Genomic DNA, 19,529 nt, shown 5'->3' with positions numbered 1-19,529 from the left:
TTTGGGTTATTGTTGGAATTAGTTAAGACTTTAAGGGACTGTTGAAAAGGCATGACTATATTTTGAAATGTGAGGATATGAGATCTCGGAGAGGCCAGGAGCAGAATGGTATGTTCGGCTGTGTCCCTACCCATATCTCAACTTGAACTGTAGCTCCCATAATCCCCACGTCATGGGAGGGCTCTGGTGGGAGGTAACTGAATCACGGGGTATTAATACCATGCTATGCTTGTGATAGTGAGTGAGTTCTCACAAGATCTGATGGTTTTATAAGGTCCTCTTTGCTTAGCACTTCTTCCTGTCACCATGTGAAGGACAGGTTTGCTTCCCCTTCCGCCATGATTGTTAAGTTTCCTCATTTCTCCCCAGTCCTGACTGTGAGTCAATTAAACTTCTTTCCTTTATAAATTACCCAGTCTGAGGCAGTTCTTTATATCAGTGTGAGAACTGACTAACACAGGCAATTTCATCATTGTGTGAACATCATAGAATGACTTACACAAACCTAGGTGACACAGCCTACTACACACCTGGGCTATATGGTATAGACTATTGCTCCTAGGTGACAAACCTGTGCATGTTTGTCTTATGGGACTACCACTGTGCTGTCCATCACTGACTGAAACATTGCTATGTGGCATGTGACCAATACTGACAAACACATAATCATCACAGGCATAATCAAGAGCATGCTAAACTCTCAATTCAAATTATAATTCAAGGTAAACTTTCTAGAGTATAGACTAAGAAGAAGATGCTTTGCTAATTAAAAATCAATGAACAATAAGCATAAATTGTGTGTGTGTGTGTGTGCGTGTATATCAACACTGTAATTACCTATGCACATCTATGCACACTGAAATTATATACCACATACAGGGAGGCTGAGGTAGGCAGATCACTTGAGGCCAAAAGTTCAAGACTTTGTCTGGCCAACAGGGCCAAACCCCATTTCTACTAAAAATACAAAAATAAGCTAGGTATGGTGGCACACACCTATAACCCCAGCTACTCAGGAGGCTGAGGCATGAGAATCGCTTGAGCCCCAGAGGCATAAGTTGCAGTGAGCCAAGACAGCACCACTGTACTCCAGACTGGGTAATGGAGTGAAACCTTAGAGACTCAGTTCATCTGCTTCAAAATATTAAATAATTTAGCCCTTATCTATAACCCAATCCAAACCTGAAGAAAATAAAGATACGCTGAACCAGAAAAATAATGTAGGAGTATCGGCGCTAAAGAAAACCATCCGGCGAATCTGAAAATCTGCTTTACAACAATCGTCAGCTAATTCATCTGTAAGTACTCTAGGTTTAGGAATTGCAGTTGCCAGGTAGCCCCCTCTAGGAAGCTTTCCTTCAACCCCCTAGAGTCCCATGATCTATTTGCCTGTTATGACAGAAGTGATAATTGTTTCATATATAGTATTATTTTTGTGCCCTATCTTTTGCCCACTAGACTATAAATTCTTTGAGAGTAAGATCTATGTTTAATTCAGATTTCTATACCCTAGATATCTACCAGAGTGCCTTCCACAAAGACTTAATACATATGTATTTTACAAATACAAAGTTATTCTTTCCTAAAATATAAATTTTATAAAATAAACTGTACACTATATCACTTTCTATTTTTCTTCCTACTCCTCAGTAGTTCCTATTTCACCATTTTTGCTAACTTCTCTTATCCCTACTCCCCAAGGGAATGTTTATCCATTTGTTCACTTATTCATTCAAACAATCCAATGAATATTTGGCAAGCACCAACTATGTACCAGTACTGTATAAGGTGCTAGGGGTATACCAGCGAACAAGGCTCTTTGGAAGTCAACACTTTGGGAGAAAGATAGACAAGTAAATAGGTAATTATGAAACTGTTACTATAGACATGAGTATATGATACTTTTTAAAAAATAGAGACACTTAAGAGTGTTTTCCCAAGTTTTTGTCTGCAGACTGTTTTATCTGTCTTACTGTTTCCCTTAGTCATTCATTTATCCATCTGTCTACTTTCAACTATTAGATAATACATGTATGTGGTACAACACACAAGACACAGAAAAATACATAAATGAAAAGTCTTCCTCCTATGTTATCCCTAGCCACTCAGTTTATTTTCCCAAAGACAAGCACTAATATCCAGCACATAATTTCAGACATGCTCAATGCACAAACATATATACACATGTTTATGGTCTAATTTTATTTTAACACAACAGAAGTATGTTTTATACTCTGTCTACACTGTTTTTTTTAACTTCTATAAATGCCCATATTGGGCTGTCTCATTCTTTTTGATGGATACAGAGATTCCACTGCATGAATGTAACATTTTATTTAAGCAGACTCCTTACTGAAGGCTCATTTAAAGTACTGCAGTGCTGCAATAAGTATACTTATCTATGTATCATTCTGTGGCGCATCTGTATATCTGCAGGATAAATTCTTAGAAATAGAACTGCTGAGTCCCAGTATGAGTGCATTTTAAATTCTGATAGATACTGACATAGAGGTTTCATTGATTTCATTTCCACCTCCGTAACGTAAATAATAATCTTTATGGGAATGGCTGCCAAAACTGTATCCACAGTTTCAACTCTTTACTTACTCTCCACAGTAGTTCCACATACACATTCCCTAAAAAGCTTAGGAAAAACTTTTTCAAAACCAAATTTATATGCTTAACATGTTCTTCATACCTGCACCGTATCTGTTAAGGCTCCCAAATTGCAACTGAAGATCACTTTTCATTGTACCTCTTCGGTTCTACCCAGATCTAATTAATTAGTCATTAAGATGTAACAATAAGGCCAAATGCGATGGCTCACATCTGTAATCCCAGCCCTGTGAAAGGCTGACGTGGGTGGATCACTTGAGGCCAGCAGTTCAAGACCAGCCTAGGCAACATGGCAAAACCTCTTCTCTACAAAAATGAGCCAGGCATGGTGATGCGTGCCTGTAGCCCCAGCTACGCAGGAGGCTGTGATGGAACGATTGCTTAAGCTTGGGAGGCTGAAGTTGCAGTGAGCCAAGATGGCACCACTTCACTCCAGCCTGGATGACAGAGCCAGACCCCATCTCGAAAAAAAAGATGTACCAATCCCACAGTTTCACAACATCCATTTTCTCTGTATTTTCTCAGACATCTTACTGCAAGGGCCCAGTCCTGTATGCCAGGTTTATTATTATTTAATTACTTAAGTTTTTCTTTTCCCATCTCCCACCAGTGATTCTGCCCATCCTCTCTGCCTGAAACAGCTTCTTAAATCAGTTCCCCGAGTGAAACCTCATTAAGCCTACCCTAAGTGCTAGATCATCCATTAAGCATTTTCTTTCATGACTTTATTAGAATTTAGGTCTTTCACTACACATTCTAATTTGTAATGAACTTACAGAAAGGAAGTTATATACAAGGATAATATCTTAACACATTTTGATAAACCCATTCTGCCCAGGCACTCAAAATGTGTTTACCAAATTAATGAATTAAGGTTTTCTTTTCTTTTCTTTTCTTTTCTTTTTTTGAGACAGGGTATTGCTCTGTCATCCAGGCTGGAAGTATGGCATGATCATAGTTCACTGCAGCCTTGACCTCTCGAGCTCAAGTGATCCTCCCACCTCAGCTCCTAAGTAGCTGGGAGTACAGGAGCTGGGAGTGCACCACCATGCCCAGCTAATTTTTTTTATTTTTTGTAGAGACAGTCCCACTATGTTACCCAGGCTGGTCTCACTCCTAAGCTCAAGTGATCCTCCCGCCTCAACCTCCCAAAGTGCTGGGATTACAAGTCTGAGCCACCACGCAAGCCCCGAATGAAGGAAGTTTTGCGACAAACGAATCCCTGCAAATCAGATAATTCTACAGGAAAAGAAATCCATAAAGGATGTTTAATTAATTTGTTTTGGAAAATAAGAATATTTTAAGTTTATGAGACATAAGACTCTATTTAATAATTAATTTCAGAAAGCCTACAATGAAAAATATTTCCAGTTAGCTATTCCAGTAAATTTACTTTTCCTTCATATTAACGGTGATCAAAACCAAGGAAGAGAAAGGAGAAAGAACAAAGGAATGAGTGAAACGTGCTAATAAAAACAATTACATTTATTTCCAAAATTGTAAGATATTGTCAGTCTCTTAAATATAGTCACAGCAGGACAGATGCAGGGGCTCAGACCTGTAATCCCAGCACTTTGGGAGGCCGAGGCGGGTGCATGACGAGGTAAAGAGATCAAGACCATCCTGGCCAACATAGTGAAACCCCGTCTCTACTAAAACACAAAAAAATGAGCCAGGTGTGGTGGCGCACGCCTGCAGTCCCAGCTACTCAGGAGGCTGAGGCAGGAGAATCGCTTGAACTCAGGAAGTGGAGGTTGCAGTGAGTCAAGACTGCACCACTGTACTCCAGCTGGGCGACAAAGCAAGATTCTATCTCAAGAAATAAAAAAGTCATAGTACTCTAAATACTATAAAGAAGAAGAGATGCCAGGCACAGTGGCTCATGCTTGTAATCTCAGCACTTCGGAGGCTGAGGCGAGCAGATCATTTGAGGTCAGGAGTTCGAGACCCGCCTGGCCAACATGGTGAAACCCCGTCTCTACTAAAAGTAGAGAAATTAGTTGGGCATAGTGGCAAGTGCCTGTAGTCCCAGACTCTCAGGAGGCTGAGGGAAGAGATGTGCTTGAACCTAAGAGGCAGAGGTTGCAGTGAGCCGAGACTGCACCACTGCACTCTAGCCTGGGCAACAGAGCAAGATACCGTCTCAAAAAAAAAAAAAAAAGAAAGAAAGGAAAGAAAGGAAAGAAAGGAAAGAAAGGAAGAAAGAAAGAAAGAAAGAAAGAAAGAAAGAAAGAAAGAAAGAAAGAAAGAAAGAAAGAAGGAAAGAAGGAAAGAAAGAAAGAAAGAAAGAAAAGAAAAGAAAAGAAAAGAAAAGAAAAGAAAAGAAAAGAAAAGAAAAGAAAAGAAAACTCAGCCATAATGTGATAATGTGCCCATGGACTACTGTTCACTGAGTTTAGAACGAATAAAATAACTCTTCAAAATGTTCACAGCCTACCTGAAACTCTATAAAACATAATAAATCTTATATTTCTGGTTTTCAAAACTTAATAACGTGATTTCAAAAATCATACTTGTGGTAAAACTTTTTACATTTAAAAATACAGGAAAAAGAATAAAATCATACTTTCCAATATATAAATGTAGTTACATAAAAACAATCATTAGATCTCATCAGAAATAATTTTGTTCTCATCTATTCAGTAGTATTAAGAGCTACAAAAATTCCTATCAAGAAATGGAGAACTGCTGTATGATAACTTGTATTAGTAATGTTTTTAAAATAATGAAAATACTACCGTGCAAATACTGGATTTACTTCTTGACTCACCTCGCCCCCATTAACATATTCCATCACAAAACACAAACGGTCTTTTGTCTGGAAGGAATATTTCAAGGACTTGAAATAAAAAAAAGAAAAAATGTTATAATCCTATATTCTTATAATTATGATGGTACTAAAAACAGAACACTCAGTAAGCATGATTGATGAAAACAGTTATTATTTCTTAAGAGTTTATTTACTACTTAAAAGTGCTTAAGAGTTTATGAGAAATATAGAACAAATTTTACTTAATTCACAATAGGTATTATTACAAGAAAAATTAAAATTTCAAGTAAAAGCAAACGTAATTGCAATAAGCACTTCGCCATCTAATTTGCCATCAGCTTGTAGCTGCATTATAGTGCTCAAGGCTCTCACCCATGCAGCCTCACAGCGTGGCCAACAAATTGCACCAGTTGAAGTTTCTTAGGAATATAGTTACAGTTGTTACACTCAGGTTTCTAACACAATGTCGCCATCACTTTTTGCATACTGAGGGCATAACAGAACCCAACTCGAGAGTTGGTTTGAGTAATTTTGTAGGTTATATATAAAAATACCAAAATGCTATCTTATTACACTAGACAATAAACACACAAAAAGGTAGCAAAGTTAAATCTAGTTATCTACTGACTGCTCTGAAAATGTCTATTTCAGATATTCCCAACAGTTTAAAGGGTTCCACTTTTGAAAGTCTAGCTATTATTTTTAATCTCAATATAGTTAATTGGAACCAGGAAAATACAGAAACTTTACCAATTATTCCTGTATTACAAAGAATCTAAGAACAGAACTGAAAAATCCAGTTTCTCTCAAAACAACTAAGTTACAGGCATATCATATAATAACAGTTTATACTTTGTCTGTTGAAAAAAACATAGCATGACTTATCCCACCTCTAATGTATTTAGCATTCCTGGGTTTCTTAAAGTACTCTGTTCCTCAAAGAAGTCTCATCTCTATAAAATATATTCAATACACATTTCTGCCTGACATATTTGAAGAAATGCTTCTGATTATTAAAATATTTATCAGAAACCAATAAAACCTAAAATCTTTACATTTAATAAGAAATTTTTTTAAATCTGCCATTTCCTCAATAGTCTTCCTAAAATGCCAGAGGTAATCCATTAATTCAATGGTTTGCTTTTGTTTTTAATTGCAAGAGATTCATGAGAGCAAAAAAATTCTAAAAAGAGTAACAAATGCAAAATGGGAGGAATTACCAATGCATACATACTGTAAAAATCCATATATTCTAACAAGTTATAAGAAATTTGACTTACGGTCTTTCCACAAAGAAAATGGCATATTTAAATGAATGTTATTTTTCACAACTTAGTTTCTAATACAAAATTCCTTAAATTTCAAACATTGTAACATCTGTCCTCTAATTACTCACTGTTAAAAAGGGATGTCTAGTGTTCTTTAATACTCTGCTTTCAGTTAGCGTGTGTGCCACTTCATCCTACGAAAGAAAAAAGCAAACCTTCACTATATGTTTTGAGCACAGATAATAGTTTCACTATTTCTCTAGAATCGGAAGAGGTTAAACCCAGAGATAGAAAAGGATTTTTAAAAGGCATGCTTCCTTTATCACTCAGCGTTCTCGCCACCAAAATACAAAAAAAAACCCCAAAACCTCAAATTAATGATTTAATTCAGGCAGCTGTATGTTACAAGTTCATATAAATCCACTCATACTTAAAAGTATATCAATAATGACATAAAAATCAACCAGAAAATTAAATATCGAGCTTTTACTCTTGAAGGGAACGACTTATCAACTAATTTTTCAGCATGAGGTAATTTAACATCTACATGTTTCTAATACATTTTATTCGGGAGGATAAAAGGATGTATTTCAAAATAAATATGATAGAATTTATAACTCTCCTACTTTAAAAAAATTAGTTATTAGAACACAGAATACACATGTAGTATTTAGTTCTAAATTACATATTTTAGAAATAGGAACAGAGTATTAAAATATATACCTTTCTGCTTATAACTTTTTAATACACTTGTTTTCCAGAGACAAGTTCTAACTCTGTTGCCCAGAATGGAGTACAGTGGTACCATCATAGCTCACCGTAACCCTGAACTCCTGGGCTCAAGTATTCCTCCTGCCTCAGCCTCCTGAGTAGCTGGGAATATAGGTATGAGGCACCATACCCAGTCTAATGTGCTTGTTATTTTTTAAAGATAGGGTCTTGCTATTTGCCCAGGCTGACCTCAAACTCCTAGGACTCAAGCAATCCTCCAGCTTCAGACTCCCAAGTAACTGAGACTACAGGTTTGCTTGGTTTGTTTTTTGGTGGTGGTGGTGGTAGAGGCATAACACATATGTTTTGGTTTAATTTCAATAGTTTTTTGGGAAACAGGTGGTGCTCGGTTACATGAATAAGTTCTTTAGTGGTGATTTCTGAGATTTTGGTGTAACCATCACCTGAGCAGCACACTGTACCCAATGTAGAGTCTTTTATCCCTCACCCTGCTCCCATCCTTCCCCCACAATTCCCCAAACACCATTGTATCCTTCTTATGCTTTTTCGTCCTCATAGCTTAGTGCCAGAGACTACAGGTTTAATGTGTTTCTTTTTTTAAAAAAAGCTCGCAACCCTCCTACTGTAGGTGATCATTTTAAATGTTGAATATATTTCCAACCAAAAATTAACTAAGAATTTTTTCCGCAACTTTGGGCATAAATCTCATCTTGATATCAAAAGCAAACTAGTGTTTTCTTCAACATATGGAGAACTGGAGGTAATGTTTCATATTTCAAAAGTAACACTCTCTTAAAGAAGAAATGAAAGGAAGATAACTGCTGAAACTAACACGGCATCTCTGTTCTCGCAATATCCTAAACAAAGCCCTTGCTGAATCCATTTCTTCACACTGTCAGCAAATCAAAATTAGATTATAAGAAAGACATGAAAAACAAAACATCAGAACACTGCATAATATTTGTTATCTTTATAAAAATGTTTTGCCTTAAACTCAAAAGAGAATGATAACTAGATTAATCAAAGGAGCTAAAATCTCACAACCATTCCTAGAGGCTCAGACCAATTGTGTCTGAAAAGAAAGTGTAATTAACAACAAGTGAAGGAAAGCATGAACATAAAATCATCTCAGTCTTATTTGTTTTATAGGAGCCAGTTTTAAGTGCTCAATTTGGAAGCCACTGTCATGTGATACTATAGTTCCTAAGTTAATTAGAATAACAGCAAACATTGTTAAAAAAATAAATCAAAGCAGAAATGACACCAGAACTTACTGATTTCTTATTGATTTCCATATACACTGTGGCTAACTTAATGGTCAGCATATAGCAGATACTTAGTAAATGTCTATTGAACTGAACTGTGTATCACAGGAAAGAATTCCAAGATGTCAAGTGTGCAGTTCATCCACCCACCCACCCACTCCTTCAACACATATGCAATAAATATCTTCTGGGTATTCCTCTGCACACCAGAGACAGGATACTGAACAGACAGACAAAATTCTCTGCTCTCATCAGTTTTACTTTGACACAGATGGTGTTCAGTGTTAATGGGAAAAATCAGAGAAGGGGATACTACCGTTAATGAACATCACAGAGGGAACGTGAAATACACGATTAAGCATTATACAAGCGACTATTGTGTTATATACTGAACCAAATCCATTTACTAAAAAAAAAACAAAACTACTAATGTGCAGTTATAAATTGCTAAGCATAGTGCTGGTATAAAGTAACTTAATAAAAAGGATAAAATCCCATTGCTCTTGGGATTACAGGGCAGTGGAAAACACAAACAAGTAAATTATGCACCTTAAATAATGACTCCTTCTGATAAGGGGTCTTAAGGAAAAAGTGGAGGTTATCCACTACTGTCAATGGGGTTGTAGGGGAAACCAATGCTACTGGAAGAGTGTAAGTGGGGTACTGTGATGGTGTGGGACATGGAGAGAGTGATGGGGTGGGGGTGACAATGTTTTTAAAAGTCTACTCATGTTCTTCTAAGAAGGACAACAGAAACAAGAAGGATCAATTAGGAAAGTATTACAATACTCTGGGAGAGAAGTGAGGATGAGCTGGACTACTACAGTGGCAGCAGGAACAAAAAAAAGCGGACAGCTTTGAGATCTAAGGGTAACAGTAATAATATAAAAGTTACATGCCTCCAACATGAGAGTCAATCAAAGAAACATTTTTTATAGGCAGTTCAAAAAGAGATTCACAGAAGATAACACTTACCTGTGAGGGTTTAAGATGTTAAGTGATCTGGGTCAATAAATTAGGAAAAGACTAAAGAAAGGTATGTATGAAATTTATTTGGAAGTAAAAAACATATTCCAGCGCTTTGAAAAATTTCAGTGGGATGTTACATTCTATTTTGTTAAAACAGGCTCATCACACACAATAGTTATTTTTCTAAATCACTTAGTAAGTTTCATGAGGGAAGAGTTTTTTACCCCCTAAACCTGTAATCTGACCACATCCAAGGAGCCAATTAAGATGTATAGAGGCAAAAGCGAAAACAGTATTTCTTTGTTATGAGAATGGAATTACAGTGAACACCATGCACATAGCAAAATGTATTTTCTAAGATATTTTTACAGCTGATTAGATTAGAATTTCCTCCCATTAATGCATATTTAATGGTACTGTATTTCACATACTAATTAGTTTCTGCTATGAAGATAAGGTATGTGCAAGCTAAAAAGTAAACACAGATGCCAATAATTTTTAATTACAGTTAAAAGCAACATGTCAAAACAAAAAGTTAAAAATAACAGTGGTAAAACAGTGACTAAAGCAATGTGATGCCTTTTAAAAATCCATTTGTTGATCATAATTATAAATGAAGAGTTCTAGAAATGCTTGGGTATACATTTTTTCATGGAAAAGCTTTTGAAATACAAATTTACATATATTCATCCATGGTAAAATAGTAAATAATAAATTTTTAAATCTAATTTCTTTCATATAAGCTTTAGGGGGAATAGGATTTTATTTCTTGAGGCAGAGCAACAGTTTTCCTTTTAATATTTATTTTCCCAATCCTCTCCAATGTATCTTTCACCCTCTACTACACATGATCTGAAGTTCTCCTTTCATTCGACCACTCAGTGTTTAGATTATTTGAGGAAATGAGGTGTAGGAGATGACAGCGAGGGGAAAAAAAGATTTCTACCCTTACTTATCAAGAACACCACCAGTGTCATCTCCTTTTATCCCTGCACCAACTGATCCCACCTCTAAGCTCAACATCAAAGGTCATTTCCACTTCACAAAACTGCCTCCCATCTTCAAATAACTTACTATCTACTTAACTAGGGACTCTGCTCACATTATTCCGTTCTCCATCTTGACCACAAATCTCAAGTGACTAGTTGAAATAAAGATACATTCTGTCTAAACTGTTTCCTCCATCCATCCAGAGCTATAAATGAGACCTAGAAGAAGACATGAATCAGGTGGGGGAAACGGGAGGAAGAGGGCACAGAAGTGTTACCTTGGCACATGTTTTTTTGATATCTAATAGTTGTATACATTTTTGAGGTACATGTGTGGTTTTGAACATCCGGTATGTGTAACGACCAAATCAGGGTACCTTATACCCATCACCTCAAACTTCTACTTTTACTTTACGCTAGAGACATTCAAATTCTTCTCTTCCAGCTATTTTAAAATACACAGATGGTTAACTATAGTCACCATACTGAACCAGCTCACACTAGATCTTATTACAACTGTACTTTTGTACCTATTGCTTCATCCCCCATCCGCCTACCATTCCCAGTCACTCTACTATCTTGATGTAATCCTGTTTGATAGCTCCAACATTAGAGCAAGAATGTGTAATATTTGTCTGTGCCTGGCTTATTTCACTTAACATAATGGCTTCCATTTCCATCCATGTTGCTGCAAATGACATGAGTTCATTCTTTTTTATAACTAAGTAATAGTCTACTATGTATGTATACCACAATTATACTTTCATTCACTGACGGACACCTAGGTTGATTACATATTTTGGCTGTTATGAATGGCGCTGCAATAAACATAAGAGTGTAGATGTCTCTTTGATATGATGATTTCCTTTCTTTTGGGTATATATGGTAGTTCTATTTTTAGTTTTTGAGAAACTTTCATATGGTTTTCTATAGTGGCTATACTTACTTACATTCCCACCAACAGCACAGGAGAGTTCCCTTTAACATTTTATTTCATTTTATTTTATAAAAGTCATTGTAACTGGGGTGAGCTGATGATATAGTTAGACACCACCCAAGTATCATCTAGAATTGTAATCCCCATAATCCCTACATGTCAAGGGGGAGATCTGCTGGGAGGTAATTGGATTGGGGGTAGGGGGCAGTGTCCTCCATGCTGGTCTTGTGATAATGAGTGGATTCTCACAAGATCTGATGGTTTTGTAAGTTTTCTAACAGTTGCTCCTTCACACACTCGCTCTCTCTTCACCTGACACCATGTTAAGACGTGCCTCTTCAGCCCTTCAGCTATAAGTTTCCTGAGGCCTCCCTGGCCATACAGAACTGTGAGTCAATGAAATTTCTTTTCTTTATAAATTACCCAGTCTTGGGCAGTTCTTTATAGCAGTGTCAGAATGGACTAATGCAGATGATATCACATTATGGTTTTGATTTGCATTTCTCTGATGATTAGTGATATGACACACTTTTACAAATTAAACTACAATGATTATCAGTGATTATTATTTACTTTTCCACTGTCTCAACAAGCCTTATGTTAGCAATCTATACTTTTTTTTTTCCCTGCCAGAGGAGAGATGTCACACTTATCAAGCTCTAAATTTGGAGTTCTAACTTTTGTTTCTTGTAAATTTGAGCACTGGCCCAGATGATGACTTTTAATACTTCTACCATTCTCCAACTGTCAGACTGTCTTCTCATTGTTCCTTGATTTCTAGTCCCTCTTTTGAAGATTTTTCACCTTGATGGAGAAGATGAAAGCACCACTGTTCTCTGTAAACTAAAACATTACAGCACCTTTCTCAAGTACTGTGTTTGATACTTTTCATGCAGCTGTTCCAAATATTCCTTCAATGGAGGGCTACATAAACTCCTGTGACTTCCATTATGATACAATCACTCTGGACTCCAGTCTTTCTTCTGCCTCTCTCATTTGCAGGATTGAAACAAGCTCATCTCTACCCTCAACCCTGTATTTCAAATCTAAAGATAAATATTGCATAAACATATTGACTATCATCACTGGAATCCCCCTCCAATCTCAGCTGCATCTTCAGAGGCCTCTTTCATCCATCGCTACTTAGGTCACTCTTCAATTTTTCAGGATGATTGTTTCAAATCTTTCCTAGGTCTCCTTCCTTGCCTGGTACGTATGCTTAAAAATGTACACACTAACCCTTACCTAGTCAAGGTACTAAGCTAAGACTAGAACCCAGGTCTGTACTGACCTCCAAGCACAGGAGCTTGTAATTTGTCTCTTTATCTCAATCTTACTCCTTCACATGTTCAAAATACGTTCTTACTTCCTACTCAGAAGAGAAGACATGAATGTAACAACACATTTGTTACTCTTTCCTCCTGAAAACAGGGTCTTCTCTTGGGTCCCAGGACATCCTAATCTCTTCATTTTCCTCCTCTGCAGTGACTACCTTTCCTCAGTGTCATTTGCTGCTTCCTTTTCTCTGAAACCCTTATTCTGTAAGCATCTCCATGACTCAATCCTCAGAGTTTTCTTCACTGGGTACACTCCTTCCTTTGGTGAACTCATTTAGACTATGGCTCTAACACAGGCTACATGCTGACAGACTTCCAAATTTAAACCTCAAATCTGGACTTCTTTCCTAAACTCGAGAAAAGCCCGTTTGGCATGGATGTATAATCAATGATATAAACTGGAGTATCTAACAAAAACTGCAAATTTGACATGTCCAAAACCTAATTCCAAATCTCCCTTAAAAAAGTTTCTCCTGCAATCAACTTCACTGTAGTAAATGGCAACACCATCCTTTCAGTTGCTTAGGCCAAACATCCTAACAATGATCTCCAATTCTTTTTTTTTTTCCCACTCATACTCTATATTCATCCTGTCAGGCAATCCTGCTGGCTCTTCATCAAAATACATCAAGGTCTCATTATCACGACCACCTCCAATGCTCCCACCCTAGTACAAGCTACTATCCTCAATTATCTAGATGACTGCTGCAATTAGCAACGATCTGCTTCCAATCCACAGCCTATTGTCAACACTGCAGCCAAAATGATACTGAAAACTAGATTGTTTAACTACACAGTGTAAACATGTCCGAAAGCTTCCCACTTCATTCCCAGTAAAATCCAGTATCCTTACAAACAATCCTACACCATTCTTGTTCCACACCACCCATGCTAGACTCCTGGCTATTCAAAGAATGTGTCAGAATGTGCTAAGTAAGAAAACTGCTTCCTCAGTGAGAAAACTGCTCAACTGCTATTTCTTCTAGCTGGAAGATCCTTCCTTCAAAATATCTAAAGGACTTGTTTCCTAATCCCCTTCAAATGGCTGCTGAAATTTCAACTTTCAGTGATGGCTTCCATAATCATTCTATCTAAAACCGCATTAAGTACCCAAATCACTACCATCATTATTACTTATTCCCTACTCCAGTTTTCTCCGTAGTATGGATTAGTTTCTTACATACTGTATGATTATTTGTATTATTTATTGTCTAATTCCTGACCTGAATATAATTTCCCAAAGGAGAGGAGTTGGTCAGTTTTATTCATTCACATGGTCCCAGTGCCTAGAGCAGTACTTAGCAAATAATTAGGTGTCCAACATGTGTTTATTGAAATAATGAGTGAATGAACTACTAAATAATAATCTTGGAACATGCTGCTGAGGAATAGAAGCTATACGAACTACATGAAATAACTCCAGAACATAAATCAATGAAATCAAACTTCCAGTAGAACAATGACAGTTGATAAAGGTACAGCAGATCAAACCATTATCTGACTCCCACAGTAAACCACAATCACTGATGTAATGTTTAATACAGAGATTCAAAAGAATCCGAAAGAACAGATCAAAGTGGCTGGTTGATCATGTTAAGAGACTGTGGTTAAGGTCTACCAGTAATAACTGAAGAGTCCAGGGAAAAAGAGATGCCAGTAATCAAGCAAACGCATTGGGTAATTATTTTAATGGACTTGTGCACAAAAGGGGGAACGTATCAGGCCTGGGTTACCCAAAATCTACACTTTCCTAAAAAAAGTCAGTCTTCAGAATTGGTCCTTGGCCAGCTCCTGGGAAATGAATTCTGAGCCTTTGAAATATTCTGCCTGCTAAGATATTTCTGTATGCCCGGGATCTTGGGCCACGTGGTACCAGTTTGACTAGATAGTTTATGCTAACTGCAGGATGCAGGATGAATACTTTGTGCCTGACTTTGCTCTGAGAGGTTGGAATCCGAACATCTTGGGACAGTCAAGCAGGTGACTGACTTCCAATAAAAACTCTAGACATGAAGGGTTAGGTAAGCTGCTTCAGTTGAGAACACGTCAAAACTGGGAGAATTAAGTGCATCTGTGATAATCAATCTCAGGTGTCAACTTGATTGGATTAAGAAATACCTAGAGAACTGTTTTTTTTTTTTTTTTTTTTGAGACGGAGTTTCGCTACCCAAGCTGGAGTGCAATGGTGCGATCTCGGCTCACTGCAACCTCCGCCTCCTGGGTTCTGGCAATTCTCCTGCCTCAGCCTCCCGAGTAGCTGGGATTACAGGCATGCGCCACCATGCCCAGCTAATTTTTTTTTGTATTTTTAGTAGAGATGGGGTTTCACCATGTTGACCAGGATGGTCTCGATCTCTTGGCCTCGTGATCCAGCCGCCTCGGCCTCCCAAAGTGCTGGGATTACAGGCGTGAGCCACCGCGCCTGGCCCTGAGAACTGTTAAAGCATTACTAATAGCTATGTCTGTGTCTGTGTTTCCAGAGGAGACTGGCAGGTGAATTGATGGACTGAGTGGGGTATATCCACCCACAATGTGAGCAGACACTAACCAATCAGCTAGGAGCCCAAATAGGACAAAAAAGGCAAAGAAAAGGTACTTTCCTGGAACCGGGACACTCCTCTTCTCCTGTCCTTGGACATTGTAAGTCTAGGATCTCTGACATTTAGACTCCAGGATTTATGTCAGCACCCCCACCCCCAGTTTCCCACCAAAACCCAGGTTCTTGGGCCTTTAGCCTCAGACTGACAATGACACCATCAGCTTCCCAGGCTTTGAGGTTTCTGGACTTGGACAGAGACACATTACCAGCAGCCCAACATCTCCAGCTTTCAGACGGCCTGTCTGGGGATTTCCAGCCTTCATAATCGCAGGAGCCAATTTCCCAGTGAATCCTCTTCTCATCTGTCTACACATATATCCAACTGGTTCTGTCTCTCTGGAGACCCTTGACTTCATTATAATATATCATCCGTGTGACTCCACTGGAAGAAGATACCTTAAAGGTTACACCAAAATCTTGGTTTCTCCAGGATTTTGCTCCATGTGGTTTTCCCTTTGCTGATTTTAATATATTTCTTTTCAATATCATAAACGATAACCATGAATCTTTTCTGAGTCTTGTGAGTCATGTATCACTGAGCCGGAGAGTGATCTTAGGGACACGTGACACAGTTGGCATCAGAAATAGGACTCATTAAAACATGGTAAAAACATTGTTTGAAAAAAGGAATAATGACAGGGCAGACAATGAAAAACCTCTGATGCCTAAATGGGTACACAGTCACCAAATGACATGAGACAGCATCTGTACTGTGCTTAGTTACCACATATACAAGTTGTCAACAGAATTTAGAAATAATAGACTAAAATCTCAAGGCATTAGATCACTGAATACAAAAAGAGATTCACAATGATGAGAAACAAGCTAAATAAACAACCCACTGGAAACTTGTATTTTTTCCCCACATAAAAGATTTTCCTTCTAAATTGCCTTGCATTTCAAAGGAAATTATAAAATGTATCCACTTGATTTTTTAAGACAAAAGTTTAAGTATAAAACATGATAAATTTCCAGGTTAAAACTGGGCTAACTGCTTGGAATAAAAAAAAACTCTCAAATCACCATATTCCACCTCAATACCAAGAATAACCTTCTCATCAACTATACTGTAATAGCAGGATAGCACTGAGACTTGCGTAAACAGGAAAACTGAAGAGCTCTTCCAACTCCAGACCGTGAACATTTTTATGCCTTCTTATGTTGGAGAACAGCAACCACATCACCGAAAGTCATAACCATTTCATCATCCTTAGTTTCTCTTATAAAATGTTTCTGTCATCCCGCTTCTGTATATGAATGAGTTTATCTCTATCCAGACTAACAAACTTGCAGTTTCTGTCATCTGTAGTGGTTTCATCAAACTCTTCTCCCAGATGGAAACTAACCTCTGTGTTCCCAATCACCACCTTTTGTCTCCTTCCTGTCTGATAATTACTGTTGGTCTGTTCACATTTCCCACCTGCCTAGTGACAAAGCCCATGTCTAGAGTCCTCATGCACTCATCAAAGTTCTGTCCGCCAGCTTCCAGGTATTACATAAAGCCTCCTCTTTCCTTGCCCTTTGCCCACTTTAGAGACAGAAGTGAGGATCTTCTGGTCTGACTGCCACTGGAGTCGTTTTCATTTGTTGTTGGTGGTGTTTTTTGTTTTTTGTTTTTTTTCTTGTTGTTGTTGTTGTTGTTTTTGAGACAGAGTCTTGCTCTGTCTCCCAGGCTGGAGTGCAGTGGCATGATCTTGGATCATTGCAACCTCTGCTTCCCGGGTTCCAGTGCTTCTCCTGCCTCAGCCCCTCCAGTAGCTGGGATTATTAGGCCCCCCACCACCAAGCCCAACTAATTTTTTGTATTTTTAGTAGAGACAGGGTTTTACCACGTTGGCCCGACTGGTCTCAAACTCCTGGCCTTAGGTGATCCACCTGTCTCGACCTCCCAATGTGCTGGATTACAAATGTGAGCCACTGTGCCTGGCCCAGTCTATTGTATTTTTTAAATGACTAAAATGAAGGTAAAAGAGAGTGTTAAGGAAATTCTGATGCTCAAAAAGCTCAGATTTGGGTTAGTCTGAGCTATGGCTGTTAGCCTCCAGAAAGCAACCCAATGGAAAATTATGCTGAAAAAAACAGACAGCATTTCTATGGCCTTTGGCCACCAAGAACAGTCTAAATGGTAGGTGAAAAAAACCAAGATACTACTGGAAGCAGGGGTTATAGTGTGAAGGAGGTATCTCACCTTGTGAATTGGTATTCATTGGGTTTCTGACAAACATTTAGGAAAACAGACTGTGAGAGTGACTAACTTGGGGTCAGTATCTTCGATTATGAATACTGCAGGATGAAGAAGTCAGCTTGGGTTGATGTAGGAGCCACAGCTTATTACTGAGCAATCATAGATGGCTGTACGTTATCTAAACACACAACACATTGCTCCTAAAGGGAGCTAGTCTGGTGGGCTGGGTAAAAGCCGTTGTAAAATGTTTACGCTGAAAAGGGAAACACTCCTTCTGCTCCTTTAAATGCCACGGGGCACTCTGTAGATGACATAGCTGATAAGCTGCATATGCAAACCATGCTGGATTAACTTCACGTCATCAGGATGTTTGTTCATCCTTAATATGCCCTTTAGATCGTGGTAAATACTGTGACTAAGGGGTCCCTCTATGCAGGCATCTGAAACAACTGCTGCAAAATCTATCAATGGTCCAAGAAATGTGCCATATTTTGTCTCAGCTTCTTCCTACGTGTCTTACAGATGCCAAGAAAATAAGATTGAATCACAACTGAATGGGGAAATGCAAAACCGTCAAGGAAGTCTCAAGCAGGATGAAGTTTTATTAAGTGGTTACTAAGAGATGAGTCAAATGGACACTGATGGAGCTAACACACAGGTCTTAATGCTGCACTATCAGAGGTTAGGGTTACCAATGCAAGCCCTCAGTCCCCCAACACTGAAGGGCCCTAAACAAACACACTCTAAGCGTCCTAACTTCAAGGAACCCACCAAGCTGAGAGGCAAAAATGACAATGAAGAACCTCAGTTCCAATCATGAGTGGTGATGGGCTACCAAATTAATCAGGATGAGGATTCAGAAGGAACCAGGGTTTTTTTTAAATCTCCAAGTAGGAATTGAAGGCTAAATGCACACCTGTTGGTACAATACAAGGTAAAAAAGAAACCTTCCAGGGGTTCCTGACATAGAATTCAGTGCCTGTGACTACAAAACCATTGGTAAAGTCCTAGCATGGGCAGTAATTAGATGGACAGGATATAGGGATGAAATGGCTGACATTAACATGTTTGAACGAACCATGTGAAATAGTTGCATACACATTACCTGAATATGTTTTGGGGAAGGATATTATGTCTGACCAGGAAAGCTTCAGCTACTACACTGCAGAAGGCTTGTCAGTTTTCCCTTCAGTCAGAACATGCTAAATAAGAATCTCTGGAACTTCCCCAGTTCACCTAGGCTGTTACTTTGAAACTCTATCATGGTGAATCAAAAGAGATTTATCACATGAATTAATGACATGTTAGATGCTAGAGTGCTGTTACCAACAAATTCTGAGATGGCTTCAAAAGTCCTCAAAATAAAACAAGCTAAAAGAGATATATTTGGCCACACACAGTGGCTTACACCTGTAATCCCAGCACTTTGGTAGGCCAAGGCAGGAGGATCACTTGAGTCCAGGAGTTCAAGACCAGCCTGCGGAACACAGTGAGACCCTGTTTCAATTAAAAAGAGACAGAGAGACAGAGAGAGAGACTAAGACTGACTCAGAGATTTTGCAAATGCTTTTTTTAGTCCCAATCTCAGGAAAAAACCAACTGCCCTTTGCCTTCAAGTGGAAATGATCCCAGTTTAAACATACTACAGTTACAGGTTTAACTGAATTTATCAGCTTACCATTATAATTTGTTTAGAAGGGATTTTGGCTTGATACAGGTCCAGATACAATAATATACTACATTGATGATACTATGACAGTATCAGAAACCTATGAACAAGCTAGGGCTGACTTGAAAATAGTGGTGGCACACATGAATAACACGGCTAGAGGATAAATCTAGCAAATACCCAAGGTCTACCC

General features: G+C 38.2%; 1 protein-coding gene and 1 pseudogene across 16 annotated transcripts in view; both read right to left on the bottom strand.

Annotated features, from left to right (window-relative positions):
* The window catches only part of AKT3 (AKT serine/threonine kinase 3), a 343,677-nt gene that overhangs the window by 111,745 nt on the left and 212,403 nt on the right, over window positions 1-19,529 (bottom strand). For all 15 annotated transcript variants that reach the window (XM_078357219.1, XM_078357225.1, XM_078357226.1 and 12 more), the window contains 2 exons: window positions 6,783-6,848; window positions 5,387-5,455 (listed from right to left, as the gene is read on the bottom strand). In XM_078357219.1, coding sequence (XP_078213345.1) covers window positions 5,387-5,455; window positions 6,783-6,848 — 135 coding nt within the window. The remainder of the gene's footprint in view (window positions 1-5,386; window positions 5,456-6,782; window positions 6,849-19,529) is intronic.
* Window positions 6,859-18,008, bottom strand: LOC108589103 (fatty acid-binding protein, brain pseudogene; annotated as a pseudogene). Its single transcript, XR_013530025.1, has 2 exons — window positions 17,920-18,008; window positions 6,859-17,010 (listed from the first exon to the last, which is right to left on the bottom strand). The product of XR_013530025.1 is annotated as a fatty acid-binding protein, brain pseudogene (transcript).

The sequence above is a fragment of the Callithrix jacchus genome, chromosome 19, assembly GCF_049354715.1.
Source record: "Callithrix jacchus isolate 240 chromosome 19, calJac240_pri, whole genome shotgun sequence".
Lineage (NCBI taxonomy): Eukaryota > Metazoa > Chordata > Mammalia > Primates > Cebidae > Callithrix > Callithrix jacchus.
Note: the sequence above shows the minus strand (reverse complement) of the source record. Positions and strands in the feature narration are given on the sequence as shown.